This window comes from Pseudorca crassidens, chromosome 1 (genome assembly GCF_039906515.1).
Source record: "Pseudorca crassidens isolate mPseCra1 chromosome 1, mPseCra1.hap1, whole genome shotgun sequence".
NCBI lineage: Eukaryota > Metazoa > Chordata > Mammalia > Artiodactyla > Delphinidae > Pseudorca > Pseudorca crassidens.
The window spans coordinates 105,388,945-105,409,837 of NC_090296.1; the positions used below are offsets into that span (position 1 = coordinate 105,388,945).

Consider the following 20,893-nt stretch of genomic DNA (forward strand, 5'->3'; position numbering starts at 1 on the left):
TTACTGTAGCATATTTGAATTATGTTTTAGGTATTCTTCATTGAAAGAAAACATTATTTCTGTGGTACAGTCATCTACTTATCTATAATAAAAGCAAAAAAATCGTTTACAAATAATATAAAAATCTTATTTTTTTCAAAATAGAAATTATTATTGTAAATTATAATTTATGTATAAAATGCATAATCTAGAACATAAAGTCTCCATAATTTTATACTTCCCTGTCTGAGATCTGGTGACTATTCTCTAAGATGTCTTTATGATATAAAGGAATATAATAAGTTATTCATAATACATTCAACTTAGTTCAATAATATGTCTTAGAGCTATCTTCCCATATCATCATTCTAGAGATTCCATCCTTTTTAAAAATGCTGAATAGTGTTTTATTATATGAATATTATATGAAGTTGTGATTGTTTCTAATATGAGTAATCACAAACAATGCTATAATATGTTTTGGAAGTAAAGCTACCTTTTGGAAAATGATTGCCAGTCTCACCAGGTACAGTATATATAATGTGCTACAGCTTGTACACAAAATAGAAAAGAAGAGCACTTGTGTTCACCTGTTTATGCAGAAAGAAGACCAGGCAGGATAGAAAACAAACTAATAAAAATTATTTTCTTTGAGAGTCATACTGGGAACCAGGTAAATAAGCGACAGGGATAAGAGTTTTTACTTGTATGCCTTTGTAAACTTTTCAATTTTGAATCATATGACTATTACCTATTCAAATAACTAAAGATAACTAAAGAATTTAACCCTTTCTTTTTTCCCTATGTCCAAAATGCAAAACATGAAAAAACATCAGGTTATCTCATCAAAATATTACATAAATAGGAAAACTGAAAGCACCTGTACAGGTTCATTCTCATATAAGAACAAACCACAAAGTGCAATTATCAGGGAGTACATACTGCGAGCTAGAAGTAGTCACAGACCAAATAGTTTTGTATTTAAATAAAGAGACTATATTTAAAATAAAAAAGTTCCTTTATTTTTTTCTCCTTTTTTTGTAAAATACTGAATTTCAAAAAAGATTTGTCAATCCCTGAAACAGTGAGCAATCCCTGAAACTTTTCCTTAGATATTTCTTTACCATTGCATCCTTCTCCTTCCTTCTTTTCTCCATATGATCTACACTGCCTTTTTTCTTGTCTCTTTCCCCCTTCCTTGCATTTATACCGGGCACAGAAGAGGAATACAGGCTATTTTTCCATAGACACAGCAGGGTACTGTAATATCTACCAAAATATTTTAAGTGAAGTGTTACCTAAACCTCCTATTTCATTTGTACTTTGAAAATTTCTTAAAATCTAATTTCAGGATCTTCTTATACCAATAAAAAGCTCAAATTAATTTATAACAATTACACAAACTATATTCTGGACTAAGTTAAAACAATTATTTCATATAAAATCCTCCATCATTTGGAGTTTATGCCTGAGTGCTGAAATTAAAGTAAAACTAAGATTTTCATTGTGTAACATGATATGCACATGTTAGTATGAACAAAAAAGATAACTAAAGGAACTGTTAACTTATATGAAATATTAAACACATAATAAAATGCCTATTTTTAAGAAGTTTCAAGTATGCATAAGCTAGTAAATAAGATATTCTGAACAATGCATTATTTTCATTTAAAATTAGAATACAATAAGCAGACATTATAATGTATATGAACAATTTTTTAAATTTGATGATTCAGAAGAAATTTTAAAATCTTATATAAAGACAATCGTTATGAATATAAACTTTTACCTAACATATGTAAATACCAATATGAGAATATTTCTTAACTAAATATCTGAACAAATCATTATTTACTGCAAATCAATCAATATTTTTAGGGATTTGCAAACCTTTTTAAAATTAAATTTTGAAAAAGTTTTACCTTCATGTGATTTTTCAAAGGATCCAAAAGATTGAAATGAATATTGCACTTTGGACAAGCTCTCGGAAAAGGTGTTCCATTTTTAGATTGATTTGATGAGATATTTGTACCTAAAATAAATTCAAAATATATATGATTCAAAATTCATCACTTTTTAACCTTCAATAACCATTATTGATAGTCTGTATTACAATTTCTATAATTCATATATAAATACTATAATTTCTTTTTTATATGCTACATTTCATATTTACCTTTTGATGGCATAGCCTGGGGAGATGTCACTGAAAGAGATTTAACTGAAGAAAATACAGTTGAGGAATTTGTTCCAGAAACACCTTCACTGGGTTTAGACTTTTTTGGATTAACACTGTTTACTTCAGAAGTAGAAGGACGTTTTGATAAAAATGAACTTTCATTCATACCTATAATGATTTAAATAGTGAGAAAATATTTTTAAAGACTTTAGAACATTGTTTACAACTAAGTAAAAATACTTTGGAGTGAAATTAAATGTAATATAATTGAATTATCACATCATACAAATAACAATAAATAATGACAAAAATTGATGTGATCAAAAGTTAGGGGATATAAAGAAACTGTATAAGTATCTATTATATACTATATATATTCAAATTATTCATAAAATACCTTTCTATGTAAGGCAATACTAAATATAACTTCAAATAAAGAAATATATAAACAGCTATTATGAAAGAAGGCAGAGCAAGCAAAAACAAAAAAAAAGTTAAAGCACAAAGAATATGCCAGTGTTCCCACAAATGAATTAACTTTAGATGCTTAAGTGCGTGAGTTTGTTTAAAAAAAAAAAAACCCAAAATTTACAGAGACACTTTAGAAGCTTTTTATTTAATGACTTAAAATGTCTAATGAAAAGTTAGCTTTGTCCACCTAACTAAGAGGTGGTCTACTGATGGCTTTAGGTTATATTACCCATTTATTCCTACATACAAAGTGGAAACTACTAATCTTGAATGATAAAACCTCATTCATTCATGTGAAAGGGTTCATAATAGAAAGAGTTAGTATTATACTATGGTTTTCAAATTACCTTCCCCAGAGCTTAATGGGCTCCTCTTAGGGAATACCCTGGGTGTGTTTGACAGAGAAACTCTGCTTTTATATTTTACTTATTAGACTTTTGCATAAAATTTTGTTTTTACAGGAATTTCATTCCTAAATGAAGTCTTACTTTGAAAACTATAACCTTTTTGCTAAAGGATTTTAGCCTTATTCAGAGCATTAGCAAGGGAAATGGGGATATTTAGGCTATAACTAGGCTGGGTAACAAGGATTTTAAAACTGCACATCATATTCTAATGCTCCCAACTGTACACTAAAAGTAGAAGCAGTAAATACACTAGAAATATTCCAGGCTTTTAAACCAGACAGGATAAGTTCAAATCCAGGCTCTGTCACTGATAGCTATGTATTCTTGGCTTATTTAATTAACTTCCCTGAGCCTCAGTTTGTTCTTTTATAAAGTAAGAGTTATAATACCTTATTTTACACAGTGCTTTTTTTTTTAACATCTTTATTGGAGTATAATTGCTTTACAATGGTGTGTTAGTTTCTGTTTTACAACAAAATGAATCAGTTATATATATACATATGTTCCCATATCTCCTCCCTCTTTCGTCTCCCTCCCTCCCACCCCTCCAGGCGGTCACAAAGCACCAAGCTGATCTCCCTGTGCTATGCGGCTGCTTCCCACTAGCTATCTACCTTACGTTTGGTAGTGTATATATGTCCATGCCTCTCTCTCGCTTTGTCACAGCTTACCCTTCCCCCTCCCCATATCCTCAAGTCCATTCTCTAGTAGGTCTGTGTCTTTAACACAGGGCTTTTAAGATCAAATAAGATACTGTATTTAAAACACCGAATACAATATTTGGTACAAAGAAGGCAATCAATAATAAATGAAAGCTATTATCATTACTAAAAAAATTTCATAACTGACTTTTAAAAGCAACCAACACAACATCTAGTACATAGAAAGCATTCAATAATAAAAAACAGCTATTATCTTTACTGATATTTTGTATCTTAACTTACTTCAGAGGGGAAAAAATTATTGTAATAGATTCACCTGTCTGCTTTTTAATAAGGAGAAATATGCCCAGAAAATAAGAGTATTACAATAGTTGGCTCCTCTGTTTCATCCTTTGAGATAACATAAAAATAATTTTTTTTTTCCTATCTTCAAAGCATGTGATTACTGACGGCTATGGCTATACTATGGGAACGCAGGAAACATTCTGTGTAATCACAGTAGCATTCTTGTGAGATGCTGAGGTTACCTGAAAAGCTAATGAGTGCTGGTATTTTGGATTAATATTCTGATTATATAACAGCCTAGATAGTACATCGGACTTTTATTATAAGTATTTTTTAACATAAGAAATAAAATTACTCTGAATTTAAGAGTTTTAAATTCTGACCCTTTAACATCTCTATTGCCTTTGGCTTGTATTGTTTCCCACACTCAACACCTCTGTCTCGGCCAGTAAAAATCCTATTCTCATTCAAGATCAAACTCAAACCCAGTTCTTTCCAAATATCCATGATCACTTGACCTTGATCAGTTAATGCTATTGAACATATTGCACCTGTTACCATTCATAACAAATATTTGTTGTAGAGTCCTTTAAAGCTTATAATGCATTTCACGTTTTATTTATCTTATTTGGGCTTCAGAAAGCCCTAACTGAAATAGAGCAAGAATTAAAATTATATCTACAAATGGCTGATTGAAGGTCTGGAGAATGAATGCATTAAATAAGAAAAATAAAATCTCCATTTTAATAGTATGAGAAAACTGAAGCGTAAAGACATGCTAAAGGCTACAAAAATCTTAAGAATAGCAGTTCAAATCTACAGCCTAAAGTCTCTCTGCAGAAAAAAACTTAGAAGGAGAGCAGGAGTCATTGTTCTTAGCCCCAAGAAGTTTCAAGAACTCAGACTTTTTCTATAAATAAAGTTCATGTGTTTTGTAAAACCAGACTTAAGACAATTATTTTTTCTCCTTGTTTCTTTTGGTTCTTACCTATTTTACTAACTAGTTTTTTACAAATTTGTAGGTGATACCCAAAGAAGTGAATATCAACTAAATATTATCTAAATGGAAAAACATTTTAGGTACTGATATTACTATTTAAAAAATCAGGAAGCATTTGGTAATTTTTCCACACTAATTTATTAGTGAAAAATCTAAAAATTCCCCCAAATCTCAATTTAGTCAAATATCTGAAATATATCAAAATTGCTAGTATACAAAGCATAACTGCCTATACAAGGAATTTTCAATTAGATAAAATTCTTTCATAACACACTAATTTATTTTTGGTTAATGAAGAACTTTGTTAATAGTATATAATAAAAGTAACTTCTTCAATAGGGAAATTTCATTACTCCTTCAATAGGCATTTACTGAGTAATGACTACAGACAAATTTAGTGCAGCCACTTTATAAGAGCACTCTGTAATCATATTTTATACCTAAATCGTTTATTGAATAGAAACACACTAACCTAATTGAGAATTTAACTATAACCATACACTTTTCCATACTAGTGGTCATAGAACATAATAAATATTCCTTTTAACAGAGTATTTAGGATATCAGAGGACTTCTCTAACTTATAGATATTATTTTAAGATTTTTCTCAAAAACAGAAATATAGATCAATGGAACAGGATAGAAAGCCCAGAACTAAACCCACACACCTATTGTCAATTAATCTATGACAAAGGAGGCAAGAATATACAATGGAGAAAAGACAGACTCTTCAATAAGCGGTGCTGGGAAAACCAGACAGCTACATGTAAAAGAATGAAATTAGAACATTCTCTAACATCACACAGAAAAATAAACTCAAAATGGATCAAAGACCTAAATGTAAGGCCAGACACTATAAAACTCTTAGAGGAAAACAGGAAGAACACTCTTTGACATAAATTGCAGCAATATTTTTTTTGATCCACCTCCTAGAGTAATGAAAATAAAAACCGAAACAATGGGACCTAATTAAATTTGAAACGTTCTGCACAGCAAAGGAAACCATAAACAAAATGAAAAGACAACCCACAGAATGGGAGAAAATATTTGCAAACTAAGAAACGAACAAGGGATTAATTGCCAAAATATACAAACAACTCACGCAGCCCTATGTCAAAAAAACCAAACAATCCAATCAAAAAATGGGCAGAAGATCTAAATAGACATTTCTCCAAAGAAGACATACAGATGGCTAAAAAGCACATGAAAAGATCCTCAACATCACTAATAATCAGAGAAATGCAAATCAAAACTACAATGAGGTATCACCCACACCGGTCAGAATGGCCATCATCAAAAAGTTTACAAACAATGAACACTGGAGAGGGTGTGGAGAAAAGGGAAGACTCCTACACTGTTGATGGGACTGTAAATTGGTATAACCATTATGGAGAACAGTATGGAGGTTCCTTAAAAAAATAAAAAAAGAGTTACCATATGATCCAGCAATCCCACTCCTAGGCATATATCCGGAGAAAACCATACTTCGAAAAGATACATGCACCCCAATGTTCACTGCAGCTCTATTTACAATAGCCAAGACATGAAAGCAACCTAAATGTCCATCAACAGAGGAATGCATAAAGAAGATGTGGTACATATATACGATGGAATATTACTCAGCCATAAAAAGAACGAAATAATGCCATTTGCAGCAACATGGATGGACCTAGAGATTATCATACTAAGTGAAGTAAGTCAGACAAAAACAAATATCATATGATATCATTCATATGTGGAATCTAATTTTAAAAAATGATACAAATGAACTTATTTACAAAACAGAAACAGACTTACAGATATCAAAAACAAACTTATGGTTACCAAAAGGGAAACGTGGTGGGGAGGGATAAATCAGGATCTTGGGATGAACATACACACACTATTATATATCAGATAGATAACCAAAAAGGACCTACTGTATAGCACAGGGAACTCTACTCAGTATTCTATGATAACCTATATGAGAAAAGAATCTAAAAAAGAATGAATATATGTATAACATCACTTTGTTGTACACCTGAAACTAACACAACATTGTAAATCAACTCTGCTCCAATAAAATTAAAATAAAAAAATAAAAATAAAGATTTCTTCAGGCCATGTTTAATGCCAAGTGCGAACAAGGTCAAAGTTGGTTAGCCTACTTAATTAACAGGAAGAAATAAAATATTCTATTAGTAAATAAGATTTCATTTAAAACTACCTAAAAAGGCATTCGAGAACTACTAGCGCCATTACACCTTACAATATGTGAAAAACTTAACTTGAAGGCATGGACTTCAAAACAGAAAGTCAATTCCATATGCATATTCATCAAGTTTCTTTGTCTAATTTTTTGAAAAAGTGCTGAAACCAACCTGCTATAGAAAGTGTTGGTCCTCCTTGGTAAAGTGGTAATCCTGTATCCTGGGTCAAGTCAAACAGTAACTCTGAAGAATTATTAGAAACAACTCGTGATGACTTCGTTATATAACCCTGTTAAAATATTTCAAAGGAAGAACATTACATATATTCAACATAATTATAATTATTTTGTTTCATAAGCTTTTATAAAGGTAAATTTAACTGTATGCCAATATTATAAGGATAACCTGTGATGACTCCATTACTAATAAGTTATAAAACACAAAAGCAATTATTACTATTATGCCAAAATTATCATCTACTAAAACTGAAAGCAAGCTATTACTTAGAGCTGGCTTGTTCCTGACTAGTCAATTAAAATAGGGGGAAAATTCTAGCCTGATTTTTTTTCAAGGTAAAAGAAACATACAAACCCATTTTAAATCAGTAAGACTGATACACTTCAGAGAGTCACTAAAAATGCAGGATTCCTATCAAAGAGCAAATAATAGAACTTACCAAAATCTTTGGGTAAAAGCAAGGAAAAAAATATGTAAATATTCTGACATACGTACAATTTTAGAAGCTTCTATACCTCTATAAACCCCACAGATAAAAATATCAGGGCAAACATACTGGGAATTAATCTGCAGTATGGTGCATCAGGGTTAAGGATGAACACATCACATGATATGAGTTTTGGGATCGTCTTTACTGGCAAAATTTATAAGCCAAGTCTAAGAAAGAAAACTAATGGGTCCCCCCTCTTCCCAGCACCCTACGGAAAGCCATGCTGGGCCAGGCAATCTCCCACCTCTTAGGGCAAATACAAAACTGCCAGGTCAGCAGGATGAACAAACAAGAAAGCTAGGCACACAGGGTTTAGAATGGAAGCTGTTTATAGGACTGATCTGGGACACCTGCTCCATTCCTGAAGTGCTTGGAGCTCAAGGAAAGTTTCAGACCTTCCATCAGGAGAAAGTGTGGTCCCAGTTAACAGGAATATATCAAGAGTGAAAAGTATGAAATGAATCATAATATAGTCAAATATAAGACAGTATAAATTTATATGTTAGCACACACATATATTAATATAAATAATCATAAAATGTGGTCAATATAATTTAGGGATATATATGTATTCCAAAACTATTATATATTAAATATACTGATACACATACACAAAAATAGAACCCAATTCTATTTACAAAAGACCATCATTGTACAGAGTGAGCTCTCATTAGAGTGATTTTGGACCATTCTATGAGTCATAATATATAACAAGCAAAAGCTCTAAGATTTAACAAGACTTAAAGATCAAAAGGGAAAAAGTCACTTTAAGAGAAAAATGGGCAAAGCGCATAAACTGAGGCACTTCAAAAGCAAAAAACAAATGACCAATACATACAAAAAACTTTTTTCCCAACTTACTAGTCAAAGAAATGCAAGTAAAGACAATGGCAATTACATAACACAAAATAATTGCCACTTCTCTTGAAAGTATCAAGGTCATAATAGACAAAGAGTAAGTAACTGTAGAAAAATATGAGGAGACTAAGAAGAAACAACAAACTGTTAAGGTGTGATCCTAAATAGGATGCTGGGAACGAAAAATGACATTAATGGAAAAACTGGTAAAATTCAAATAAGGTCTGCAATTTAGTTTTGATAAGTAAAATGTCAGCATTAGGGATATTGTATTATATTTCCTGTAAGTCTAAAATTAGTTTGAAATAAAATTAAAATTTATCAATTAAAAAATAATGATAACATATACTACTGGCAAAATAGAAGCTATATTTAGGTATAACTTTTCCACATGAAAATTGTGGCAGCAGCTATCACAGGCTTTATATTAGTTCACATCCTTTCATCCAACGATTCCACTTTAAAAATTTATAGTAAGGAAGTGAAACTGTTTATTGGAGAATTATTTTTAACAGCAAAAAATTAAAATCTTTATGTCCAACAATGGAAAAATGGTTAAATAAATTAAAAGATTACCATGCAACCACTAATATGTTTTTGAGAAATATCCAGTGACACATTCCTAGTAGAATGTTCAGTGAAAAAAGAGAAATACGCATCTGTGTATATAGTTTGGTTCTGACTGATATAATCTACACTGTTTGAAGGGGGGAAAAAATCAAAATACAGTATGTACACTTCTCTCTTTCTAAACTTTCCCAACAAAATACATATTATTTCAAAATACAAACAGGAAGGTTTTGCTTATTTTGTGCTTATAAATTAAGGGACAAATAAGTTTTAAGAATTTTGGTTTACTACTAACTTTTCTATTGACATCAGTTTGTCCATGGGAAGTTATAGAAACAAAATATGGGTGAAGGGAGTCAAAGTGAATAAGCTTCCAGTTATAAAATAAATAAATTATGGGGATGTGAAGTTCAGCATGGTGACTAAAGTTAATAATGCTGTACTGCATATGTGAAAGTTACTAAGAGAGATCTTAAAATTTCTCATCACAAGAAAAAAATTCTGTAACGACGTATGGTGACGGACTTTAACTAGACTTACTGTGGTGATCATTTCACAATATATACAAATATTGAATCATTATGCTGTACATCTGAAACAAATATGCGGTATGTCAACTACACCTCAATAAAAATTTTTTTCTTAATTTAAAAAGACATAAGCCTTCCTCACCACACCCTGCACGCATTGCAGATCTGTGACTAAATAAATGATTGTTGCTGTTTTAAAAAAAAAAAGAAGTTGTTATGGAAATGGGTATCGAAGTAACCCAAGCCACTCAAAGAATTTGAAGCCTAACAGACAGATATTTGCATTTGAGCCTTAACGTGCAACATTTAAAAAAAAAAAAAATCTGTGATGCCATCTAACTTAATTGTAACCAAGCACAATCTTGCTTCAAGATATTTTCTTCAAATATTTACACTTAAAAAAATGGATAATATTCACCTACATTTTCTAAAACAGTTCTTTAACAGAAGTACAAAGTTAATACTGTTAAACACTTTCCTAGGAAATAACTCTGGCTAATGTAAGCACCACAGTTTCAGGGAGCAGGCACACATTATTCAACAATACCTGGTAGACTTCCTGAGTGGTGCAGTGGATGAGAATCCACCTGCCAATGCAGGGGACATGGGTTCGATCCCTGGTCTGGGAATACCCCACATGTTGGCGAAGCAACTAGCCCATGAGCCACAACTACTGAGCCTGCGTGCTGCAATCACTGAAGCCTGTGTGCCTAGAGCCCGTGGCTCCACAACCAGAGAAGCCACCACAAGGAGAAGCCTGCGCACCGCAACAAAGAGTAGCCCCCACTCGCCACAACTACAGAACGCCTGTGCGCAGCAGGGAAGACCCAATGCAGCCAAAAATAAATTTTAAAAACAACAAAAAAAACAGTAACTGGTTAAAATAATTATCCAACATGGAATTTTTAAAGTCTCCTAAAACTGTTCAGAAAGATATCAAACACAACAGTAAGGGCAGAATGGGTGCTAGACTGGGATCCAGAAAATCCGCACATTTATTTAGCTACAAAACCTTGGGCAAGTCATTTCTGAACTTGAAGTTATTCACCCTTCACACCTAAAACACAAGCCACAGTCATATTTTAAATATACTTGCACTTCACGGTTCACTGCATGTATTAAATCAAGTAGTTGTCACAAAGACCTTATACCCCATTTTATAAGTAGGTAAACTAAGGTTAGGTGTGGTTATGCAAGGTTCCCAATACAGCCCCACTTATTATTGATGGAGCTGTAATTAGAAGTTGGGTCTAATTACAAAGCCTATGCCCTTAAGCTGTATCACACTGACTTTTTAAATGATAACAATATATCCCCACTACCTGAAACAGATTTGAAAGAGACACTGAAGTATAGAGATGTTACACATGAAAAAGTAAATATACACATACATACAAAACATGACATAAAATGAAAAACTATAATTAAAAGCAGTGGCTTCCAAAATTCACAGTAAATAATTTCCTTACATAGCGTCCTCAATTCATTCCAGAATATATGTCATTCTTATCTGTGCACATTAGAATCACCTCGAGAGCTTTTTAAAATGTATTACTTCCAAGACCCATCCACCCAGACCAACTGACAAAATTTCGCCTTTTAAAAACTCCCCAAGATCTGGAACTATCAATTGAGGTGTTTTGATTTAAAAACTATGCCCACAGAAGTAAAACATTTTGAGTTAGAAAAAGCTCTAGTTTCTAACTTTTATAACACCAAAGATATCACCCCTCATTTTATTTTTTTTCTCCCTGGGTCCAATGTTGGAAAGATTTTTATCTATCAAACTGAATTAAATAATAAAGTTTCTTTTTCCGGTTTTCTATCCTTCCAAATGCCAAACAGCTTACAATACGCATGAGAAACCTACCAAGTTAATTTGATTCCACTAATAACAAAGAATCTTTACATTTTGGGTAGCTTACCATCTTAGGATCCAAGATTGAGAATCAGCAGTCTGGGTAAAATTATCTCTCATTTTAGAAATGAAGAAAATGAGGCTCAGAGAGGTTTTGCCAATGCTTTAGTTAAGAACAAGGCAGAATCAGCATTCAAGTCTCTTGCTTCAATCTTAAGTTATTTAAACTACTAGTCCAGGGCTCATATCAATATTATTATTTCAAAATGCTAAAACTACAGAAAAGATTTGGGGGGGGCATGGTATTTGCCCAAAGATACTCTTATTTTTTATGATATGTGACCTCTTCAAAATATAAGTGGGGGCAGAGTTTATTTCGCCATAGATTTTTCTTTTCATGTAAATAAAATTAAATTTAATAAGTCTTCTATGAAAGATACACCTCAAATATCAATTTTTAGTGGTAACAAATATGTAGATTACCTTATAGTAATATGATATAAAGTGAAGGAAAAATGGATTAGTCATACCAAAAATATCTGGATTCAATTCTGGTTTTGAAATTGAATATTTGCAAGAAAATTTATAGGTGCTTTGGTAGTTGTTTCACTTATTGTAAAAAGAACAAACATTTTAGGGGAAATTTACTATTTCTGTAAGGCCAATGCCAAATAGCTTATGAAGCATGAAAAAATCCACTGAGTTAATTCAATTCCAGTAGCAAAGAAACTTCACATTTTGGGTAACTTTTTGTTTTAGTACTCTAACTCCTTGGTTTCAGAACCCCTCTACACATTGAAAAATTACTGAGGACCCAAAAGAATTTTTATTTAGGTAGGTTATATCTACTGATATTTACCATATTAGAGATTAAAACAGAGAAATTTTAAAAATATTTATTAATTTCATTTTAAACAATAATAAATCCATTACAGATTAACATAAATAACATTTTGTAAAAAATGGCTTATCTAGCAAACACAAAAAATCAGTGAAAATAGTGGCACTGTTTTACATTTCTGCAAATCTCTTTAATGTCTAGATTAATCAAAAACTGCTATACTCTCATACCTGCTTTGGCTTTCATTCTGTTAAAATATGTTGTTTCGGTTGAAGAATATACAATACCAAAACTCAACAGTTGGTATTTTCTTTCTTTTTTTTTTTTTTTTTGTGGTACACGGGCCTCTCACTGTTGTGGCCTCTCCCGTTGTGGACGCGCAGGCTCAGCGGCCATGGCTCACGGTCCCAGCTGCTCCGCGGCATGTGGGATCTTCCCGGACCGGGGCACGAACCCATGTCCCCTGCATCAGCAGGCGAACTCTCAACCACTGCGCCATCAGGGAAGCCAGACAGTTGGTATTCTCTTAAAGGTTTGTTGCAATGTGAAATCTCACTCCTTATCACTGAGTTTTTTGAACTTTGTTACATTAAAATCTATTAGCCTTATCTTGCACTTTGAATGAATTTTATCCATGCATGATTTTATTACATCATACATTAGTTATTTAGAAAATATTGATTTCTTTGAATTACGCACATCTTCCAAACGTTGAAAAATTACACAATATCAAAAAATCATATTTATTAATACCGCCACCCACCAGAAAAGATTTTACGTACTGGGAAGCTGTCAAGATCATGATGGCAGGTTCAAGTTGTTCAAAATTCTAACTTTGCTTAATAGCTCAAATTTCATCGGTGGCAAGAAGTACCACCAGTTGTTTTCCTTGAAGTGGCAGGTGCACTTTGTTCAATTTTGAGGAACTGTCTACCAAACAGCAAAGACTGAAAAACTCATGTGTGGCAGACTTTAAAGTAGCTTCCATGATCCCCACGCCCTGGTATTCATGTCCTGTGTGATTCCCTCTCTTGGAGTGTGTGCAAGACACGTGACTTGTTTCTGACAGAATATAGCAAAAGTGACAGAATGTACATGATTTTTTGTATGTGATTACATTACATAAGGCTGTAATGCCATCCTGCTAAGGATTCTCTCTTCCTTGTGTACTTTGAGGAAGTAAGAAGCCATGTTGGAAAGACCCACCTGGCAAGGAGCCAGCCAAAAGCCACTAAAATTCTGAGACTCTCAATCTGACAACCCTTAAGGAACCGAATGGTACCAATAAGCATGAGAACTTGGAAGCAGATACTTCCTGAGTTGAGCTTCAGATGAGACTGCAAGCTCAGAGCCCACACCTTGAATGAAGCCTTGAGGGACTATGAAGATATGACCTGACTCCTGACCCACAAAATCTGTGAGATAATAAAAGTAGGTGTTTTTAAACCATTAAGTTAATAGTAGTATAAACCATGGTTTGTCAGTCATCCTTTCAAGTTAAAAATGGTCTTCTGGGTAGTTTAGCTCACAATTTAATCACACTAGTGCTTTTCCTCAAGATAATCATCACACCTCAGACACAGTAATACTTTATGCACACCACCCATTTCATCACACAAAATATTTTAAAAGACACATGTATTCAAGGGTAGAGAGTTAATAAAATTAATAACGTTTTAATTCTTCATCAAGGGAACGGAGTATGACTGGAATAATTTTTATTGTGAGTGCAGGGTGGTGACTAATACAAAAACTACTATTCATACTAAGGAACCAGCAGTTTACCCACCACTGCTTTTGCATCATCAGTGCAAATGTCAACACAGTGAAAAAAGCAAATAGTGTCTTTGTGTTATTGTGACAATACTGTTGATCCAAAACCTATAAAAGAGTCTTACAGGAACCCCAGGGGACTGAAGACTACACTTTGAAAACTTTCACACTAAGGCAATGCTTCCATTTTTTTTAGAAGTATACATTTACGTACAATACACATGCATGTATATACAAATACAAATAAACTATGGATTAGTCTGGATTGAAATCCCAGATCTATCATTTGCCAGCTGTGTGACCCTGAGTGAATTATTTAAATTATTAAATTTAATATTTAATTATTTAAATTCACTGTGAGCCTCAGTTTCTTCAACTATAAAACAGAGAAAAATAATAGTGCCTACTTCATAGGAACATTTAAGAATTAAATGAGATTAATTCATGTACAGCATTTAGCACAAAGCCTTGCACATATTAACAACTCAATAAATATTAACTATTAGTTTTTGTTAAGAGTTATTTAAACTAAACTATGACGGTATGTTTTCAGAATAAAAAGCTCCAGTAGCCTCTTAGCAATTTTCCCAATTAAGAACTAAGAACATTTGGCCCAATTTACAATCTGAAATAGTTTGCCATTATGCAATATTCATTACTAATTATACTTTTATTCATGTTTTGATAGCACAGTTTTCAATACTGTACCTATTTAATTTAAGCATATTACCTAATTTAAAAACAGGCTGAGTAGTTTGTTACTGCAATTATTATTTGGATACCAGTTGAGCTATCATAGAGAAGGTGACATTTTCTGATGCTGATTATGATTCCATTAGATGATTACCCATGGTAGTACAGAATTTTAACTAGGCATTGTTGATACTGATAAATAATATCCAATGTATCCCTCAGCTGGCTGTGTAGTTTCAGAAACACTTACAGGTTTAGACAAAGGCTGAACAATAACAGAACTATCTGAAGATCTAGATTCAGGATGAAAATTTACTGGCGAGGCAGGCACTGGATTTGATGTTGGGTTCGTGTAGTGTTGACTTGTAGGCTTGAATGCAGCAGTAATACCTGTATTTTAAAATTATACAACACATTGAATATATTTCTATATAATCAATGATGTCAAAATACTTCACTTTAAAACAAAAATAGTACAATAATACTGTACCTCGGCTGAGCGCACCATTCTTTATTCCCCTTGAATATGAGCTGGGGTTTACTCTATTCAAAATATCTATAAAAGATTACATTTATTTTAAAATTCATTGTTTGAATGATATATATATTAAGATAATAGAAATCATACACTGAAAACAAACAGATTCTTAGAAGGAGAATACAAGTTAACGCTGACTTATGAATATAGTTAATTTTAAACGTATATATCTTTATCTACTAAAGAAATAAGATTATGCATCTTAATTATCTTATAAAATAAGAACAATCTTTCTAACTGTAACTCAAAATCCAAAAGCCAGAAGTTAAAGATTGATAAATATGACTACATAAAAGTCAAACCTTCTGCATGGCAAAGAAATAGTCATATAATTGGCAAAAAATTTCTAAAAATATATTCATATACAACTATAATTGAAGTATATATCTTTCTTTGAGTGATGAAAGGGCTATACATACACTCAAGTTCCTATTACTCAAAATCAAACCCTGTCTAACATCCATATCCAATTCACACCCTTATAAGCCCTGAAGTATCATTATAAGGGATCTCACTGGATTATCTGCACCGTTACTGAGTCCTAAAGGGAAACTATCAGAGAATACAGACTGCAGTGAACACACAGTTTACCAGAATATCTTACAACTTAAGGGGCTTCAAATTTATCACTATACCAGAAGTCAGAGCATAATATGACTTTCAGGATCAGTTTAAAGTTCCTAATTGCAGTTTAAAGTTCCTAATTACAGGTTTTTCAGTAATCAAACTAAAATTTAGAAGAGTAAGGATTGCCTGAAATTGTTGGTTAGAAAAAGGTAAAAGCACAAACACCAGACCTCATATAAATTTCCTTTTTTCCCCTCGTAGTAGAAAGGAACCAGCTCCCATAAAATAATTCTATAAAGTAAAGGGCCATATAAAAGTAGGACTGTTTTCTGAAAATGGCAATGCAGTGCTCTATACCTAAGTACTAGAGATGTCTTAAAGGAGAAAAATCTGCTCAAGCAACTTGACCCCATTTTCATTCAGAAATTCAAGATTAAGTATTTACTCAAACCATCAAAGAACTACTGCTAAAGTCCTTTTGGTGTTTGTATTCTACAAAAGTTCGTACCTTCCTTTCTGGCAACTGTATATAAACATTTAGCTCATACTCCATATGTTAAAATATTTTATGGCTTATACATAAACAGCAATAAAATCATTTAAATTGTGCATCTTAAGAGTACACAAAAGAAATTCTTCCTGGTCAATCCCCTTCTGACAGAATTATTTTAAAACTAATATATGTTATTCCAGTTGAATACTGTTAACAGTCATCTACAATCAATATAAATTCAACTTAAATCTTAACTGTCATCTTTTCAATAAGAGAACTTGAGTAACAATTTTGCAATATGGTAATATTCCAGTATAAAATAATCACAGTGGCAAGAAACAGTAATTAAGAGAATATATAATTATGTTCCACTATCATCAACAAGCATGCCATCACGCCTAGTTCAATTTATAATCGAAGTGGCACTCCACTTAGAACCTCTAGGAGTTATTATCAATCTGCCACAAAAAAATGCTACTGAGAATTCAATTGGTTAAGCTATTCTTCCTCTAATAAAACTGACTAAAAATGCCATTCCAAGTTTAGAGGCAACAGAAGGAAGAGCCAGGCCTTCAGAAAATTTAAAAGTAGTCTCTTAATTACACTTCTACGCACTAACTTGGTAAGAAAACACTAGTATGCTGGTTACATTCTTTCGTAAATTCTCCTGACTTAAACAAGCAAATAAACATGTAAATGCAGTGGGAAGGGATCTATTTTCTCTTTCTCTCCTGAAATTTGTACATTATTTCTCTGTACTTCCATACATTTTTGAGTGGACGTTTTAACAAGTGTCGTTTGTCTTTAACATTGTAACAATGTCAAATCGAGTTACTCTAACTGAAATCATTCACTGCCTATATATTCTGTAGCTATGTATAGATGACACTGCAATGAGGCAGTTGCTTAGATGTAAGAACCCCTACCTGAGACTAACCCAAACTTATTTAGTGTATTCTGACATTTTAAGCAAAATATTCTAAACTCTTCTGTTTCTCAGTTTAAAAGAGGAAAAAAGAAAATGAACAAAAATATAAATAGGTTTACCCGGCTCCACTAAAAATTATGATTTCTAATATGAAAAGACCTCCAGTGTCACCAGCTAATCTTAGTCCGTTTCTTTTTCTCACATCTGATATTTTAACCTCTTACCTCCTTCCTTAAGTCCCCAATCAAAACCCTGACTCTGAAATTCTTACTGACCTCCCACCCAATCTGTCATCCCTAACTCCCTACAGAGGAACAAGAACTTAATACCTATAGAACAGTTCACAAGTTTTTCTATTAGAAACAGTATCTTACAAAACTGGGCTTCACTAAAAGTAAATGCTCACTTGAAATTGCTGGTTTTGAACTTGATATCTCTCCAACAAAGATCGGCTCATCATCATCATCATCATCAACCTCTTTTACTTTCTTCTGCCATGGTTCCAACTCTTCTTCTTCACATTCCATAAAGAGTTCTGCCATTTTTGATTTATCTAATTTTCAAAAGGAGAGAAGCAAACCTTATTTTCAAAAAGAAAAATAAATACATTTTTTGTAATACATAGTATGATATTTAAGATCTACTTTAATAATCCTAATAGCAATTTCTGAATTCATATTTATAGTTAGTACATGGTAGCAACAATGAGAAACCCAGAGCTCACTCTCTAAGATATAAACTAGTAAGATTTAGATAAAGAGATGATAGATAGGTAGACAGATAGATAGACAGATGGATGATAGTTGACAGTAGTTCTTTACAGTGGACAGAAAATTTGGAAACAAAGTCAGTTTCAGTCATATGCCTAGAATATGATCATATCTTCAAAAAAAGATTGCACCTAACCATTATCCAAAAAAAAAAAATGTACTAACAAAAGGCAGATAAACTAAGAATAAGAGGCAACAGGTGGGAGATATAACAGAAAAACTGAATCAAATTCAGGAATGCCAGGTACACAGCAAAGCAGGGATGAGGTGCTAGGCTAAAATAAAAGAACAAAGTGAGGCTTATTCCAATCCGGGAAAATTAGACATTTCCCACCTGAAGAAACAGACCAAAGAACATACAGTAAATATCACCACCCTAGAAGTCCTGACCAAGCACAGACCTCCTAGGAAACATTTCAGTGCCTCAGTAATAGACAACCAATTAGCACCAGAAATTTTCGGAAAACCTCTTGTCTTTCAGACCAAAATCAATAAAACAGATAAAGAGTCCTAAGGAAAAGAGATAATGCAAAAAGCAAGACAAATACTAGAAAAAATATAATTAGCATTTTTAGAGATATGAGACAAAAAAGGATGTTATAAAAAGTAATGTTCAGAAACAAAAATAGAACTAAAAATACGATAGCCAAATTTTTAAATTCAGTTAAAAAAAACAAAATGTCCTCAAAGGTGGAACTACGAGAGAAAAAAAAAATTTATATATACATACATACGTACACACACACAAGTATATATGTAAACAAAACAGAGAACACAAGGTTGTTAGAAAATCAATTTCAAAAGTACAACACTCACCTAATAAAATTTATAGAACGAGAATAGAGAAAAAGCAGGGGGTAGGTTATCAAAGAAATAATGTAAGAAAATTTCCTAGATCAGAAGACAAAAATCTCTTGGTTGAAAGATCCCACTAATACTCAGTACAACAATCAAGAAAAAAGTTATATCAAGACATATAATTACCAAATTTCAGAACAAAAAAGATAAAGAGAATATCCTCAGATCTGTAGGGGTTGGGGGGCAGAAACAGATCATATAGAAAAGATCAAGAGTAATAAGAACAGAAACTAAAAGACAGTAAGGTAATACTTATAAAATTCTTACCAGAATTATTTTTCAATTTAGAATTCAAACTTTTCATCAAGTGTGAGAGTAAGGACCAGCAACATCACACAAGATTTACTTCCCAGGCACCCTTTTTCAGGAAGCTACTATACAATCCACCAAAACATGAGACTCAGTCAAGAAAGAGGAAGACACAGGATGAAGAAAACATGGCATTCACCACAATACAAAGTCCCAGAACAACAGAAGTTCAGTAGGCCTAGAGAACAACCAGTCCAGACTAATTCAGGAGAACAGTACCTTCAGGAGCAATGTCTCTAGGAGGCCAAAGAAAAGATGATTAAAGTATAAACTTTTAGACTACCTGACAAGTTTTACAGTATAAAAACCTGAATTGAGAGGCTCTTGAGAGTGTGAGAAGATTTAGCTATAGACTTCAATACAAGTTAGCAAATTAAAAAACATGAAAAGTATTAATTGCTGGGTACACCAGAAGAAAGAAAAAAAATAAAAAGAAATGTATCCTCTCATATGCTATTCTATATATAATGGCATATTAATAGCATATTACCATGCTTGTCAGTGAACAGTATTTATATGGTCACCATAATGAAAATATCAAATACAGATTTGATTTTTTATGTTGGGAGATACTTAGAGGGAAGGAAGGCGTAGCTGTAAGAAAGCATAAATCCTCATGATAAACATCATTAGAAAATGGTTAAAACTGACTATGCAACAGACAGCACACATATATATATATGTGCATAAGCACTCTCCAAGAAACTGAGGTTAAACCCCTTAAAGCCTTTTTAGGTTGTTTGATTTTTTAAAACTATGTATATATATTACTTTAAGCTGAGGTGGAGGAGAAAAAGGAAGAGTAAGAGGAGGGGAGGAAGGAAAAAAGAGAAACAGTACTGAAGGTCTAAACTAAAGTAACAGCAATGGAGATGGATACAAGTGATGCTTAACTAGATATATAAAGAGGGCATATATAGCTATATACCATATATATATATATATATATATATATATGAATGGGACAGTGTGTGGGCGCTAATCCACTATGACCAGTTTCCTTAAAGGAAGAGCAGATCAGGGGACTTCCCTGGTGGTCCAGTGTGTAAGACTCTGCGCTCCCAACGCAGGGGGTCCAGGTTTGATCCCTGGTCAGGGAACTAGATCCCACATGTATGCCACAACTAAGAAGTCCATATGCTGCAACTAAGATCCCATGTGCCTCAACTAAGACCTGGCACAGCCAAAATTAATTAATTATTTTTAAAAAAGAAAGAAGAATAGCAGATCAGGACACAGATACACGTATTAAGGAAAGACACCCTGAAGACATAGGAAGCAGATGACCACCTATAAGCCAAGGAGAGAGGCCTGGAACAGATCCTTCCCTCACGACCCTCAAAAGGAACTAACCCTACCAACACCTTGATCTTAGACTTCTAGGCTCCAGAATTGTGAGCAAATAAAC

The 20,893-nt window shown here is 32.8% G+C and overlaps 1 protein-coding gene across 18 annotated transcripts in view; it reads right to left on the reverse strand.

The window, feature by feature from the left end:
- ZNF280D (zinc finger protein 280D) overlaps nt 1–20,893 on the reverse strand; it is a 241,069-nt gene that overhangs the window by 87,250 nt on the left and 132,926 nt on the right. For all 18 annotated transcript variants that reach the window (XR_010945860.1, XR_010945861.1, XR_010945857.1 and 15 more), the window contains 6 exons: nt 17,955–18,101; nt 15,513–15,578; nt 15,273–15,412; nt 7,344–7,461; nt 2,156–2,326; nt 1,902–2,011 (listed from right to left, as the gene is read on the reverse strand). Coding sequence is in view for 13 of the 18 variants with exons in the window: in XM_067747902.1 (XP_067604003.1) it covers nt 1,902–2,011; nt 2,156–2,326; nt 7,344–7,461; nt 15,273–15,412; nt 15,513–15,578; nt 17,955–18,101 (752 nt within the window). In the remaining 5 variants the exon portion in view is untranslated. The remainder of the gene's footprint in view (nt 1–1,901; nt 2,012–2,155; nt 2,327–7,343; nt 7,462–15,272; nt 15,413–15,512; nt 15,579–17,954; nt 18,102–20,893) is intronic.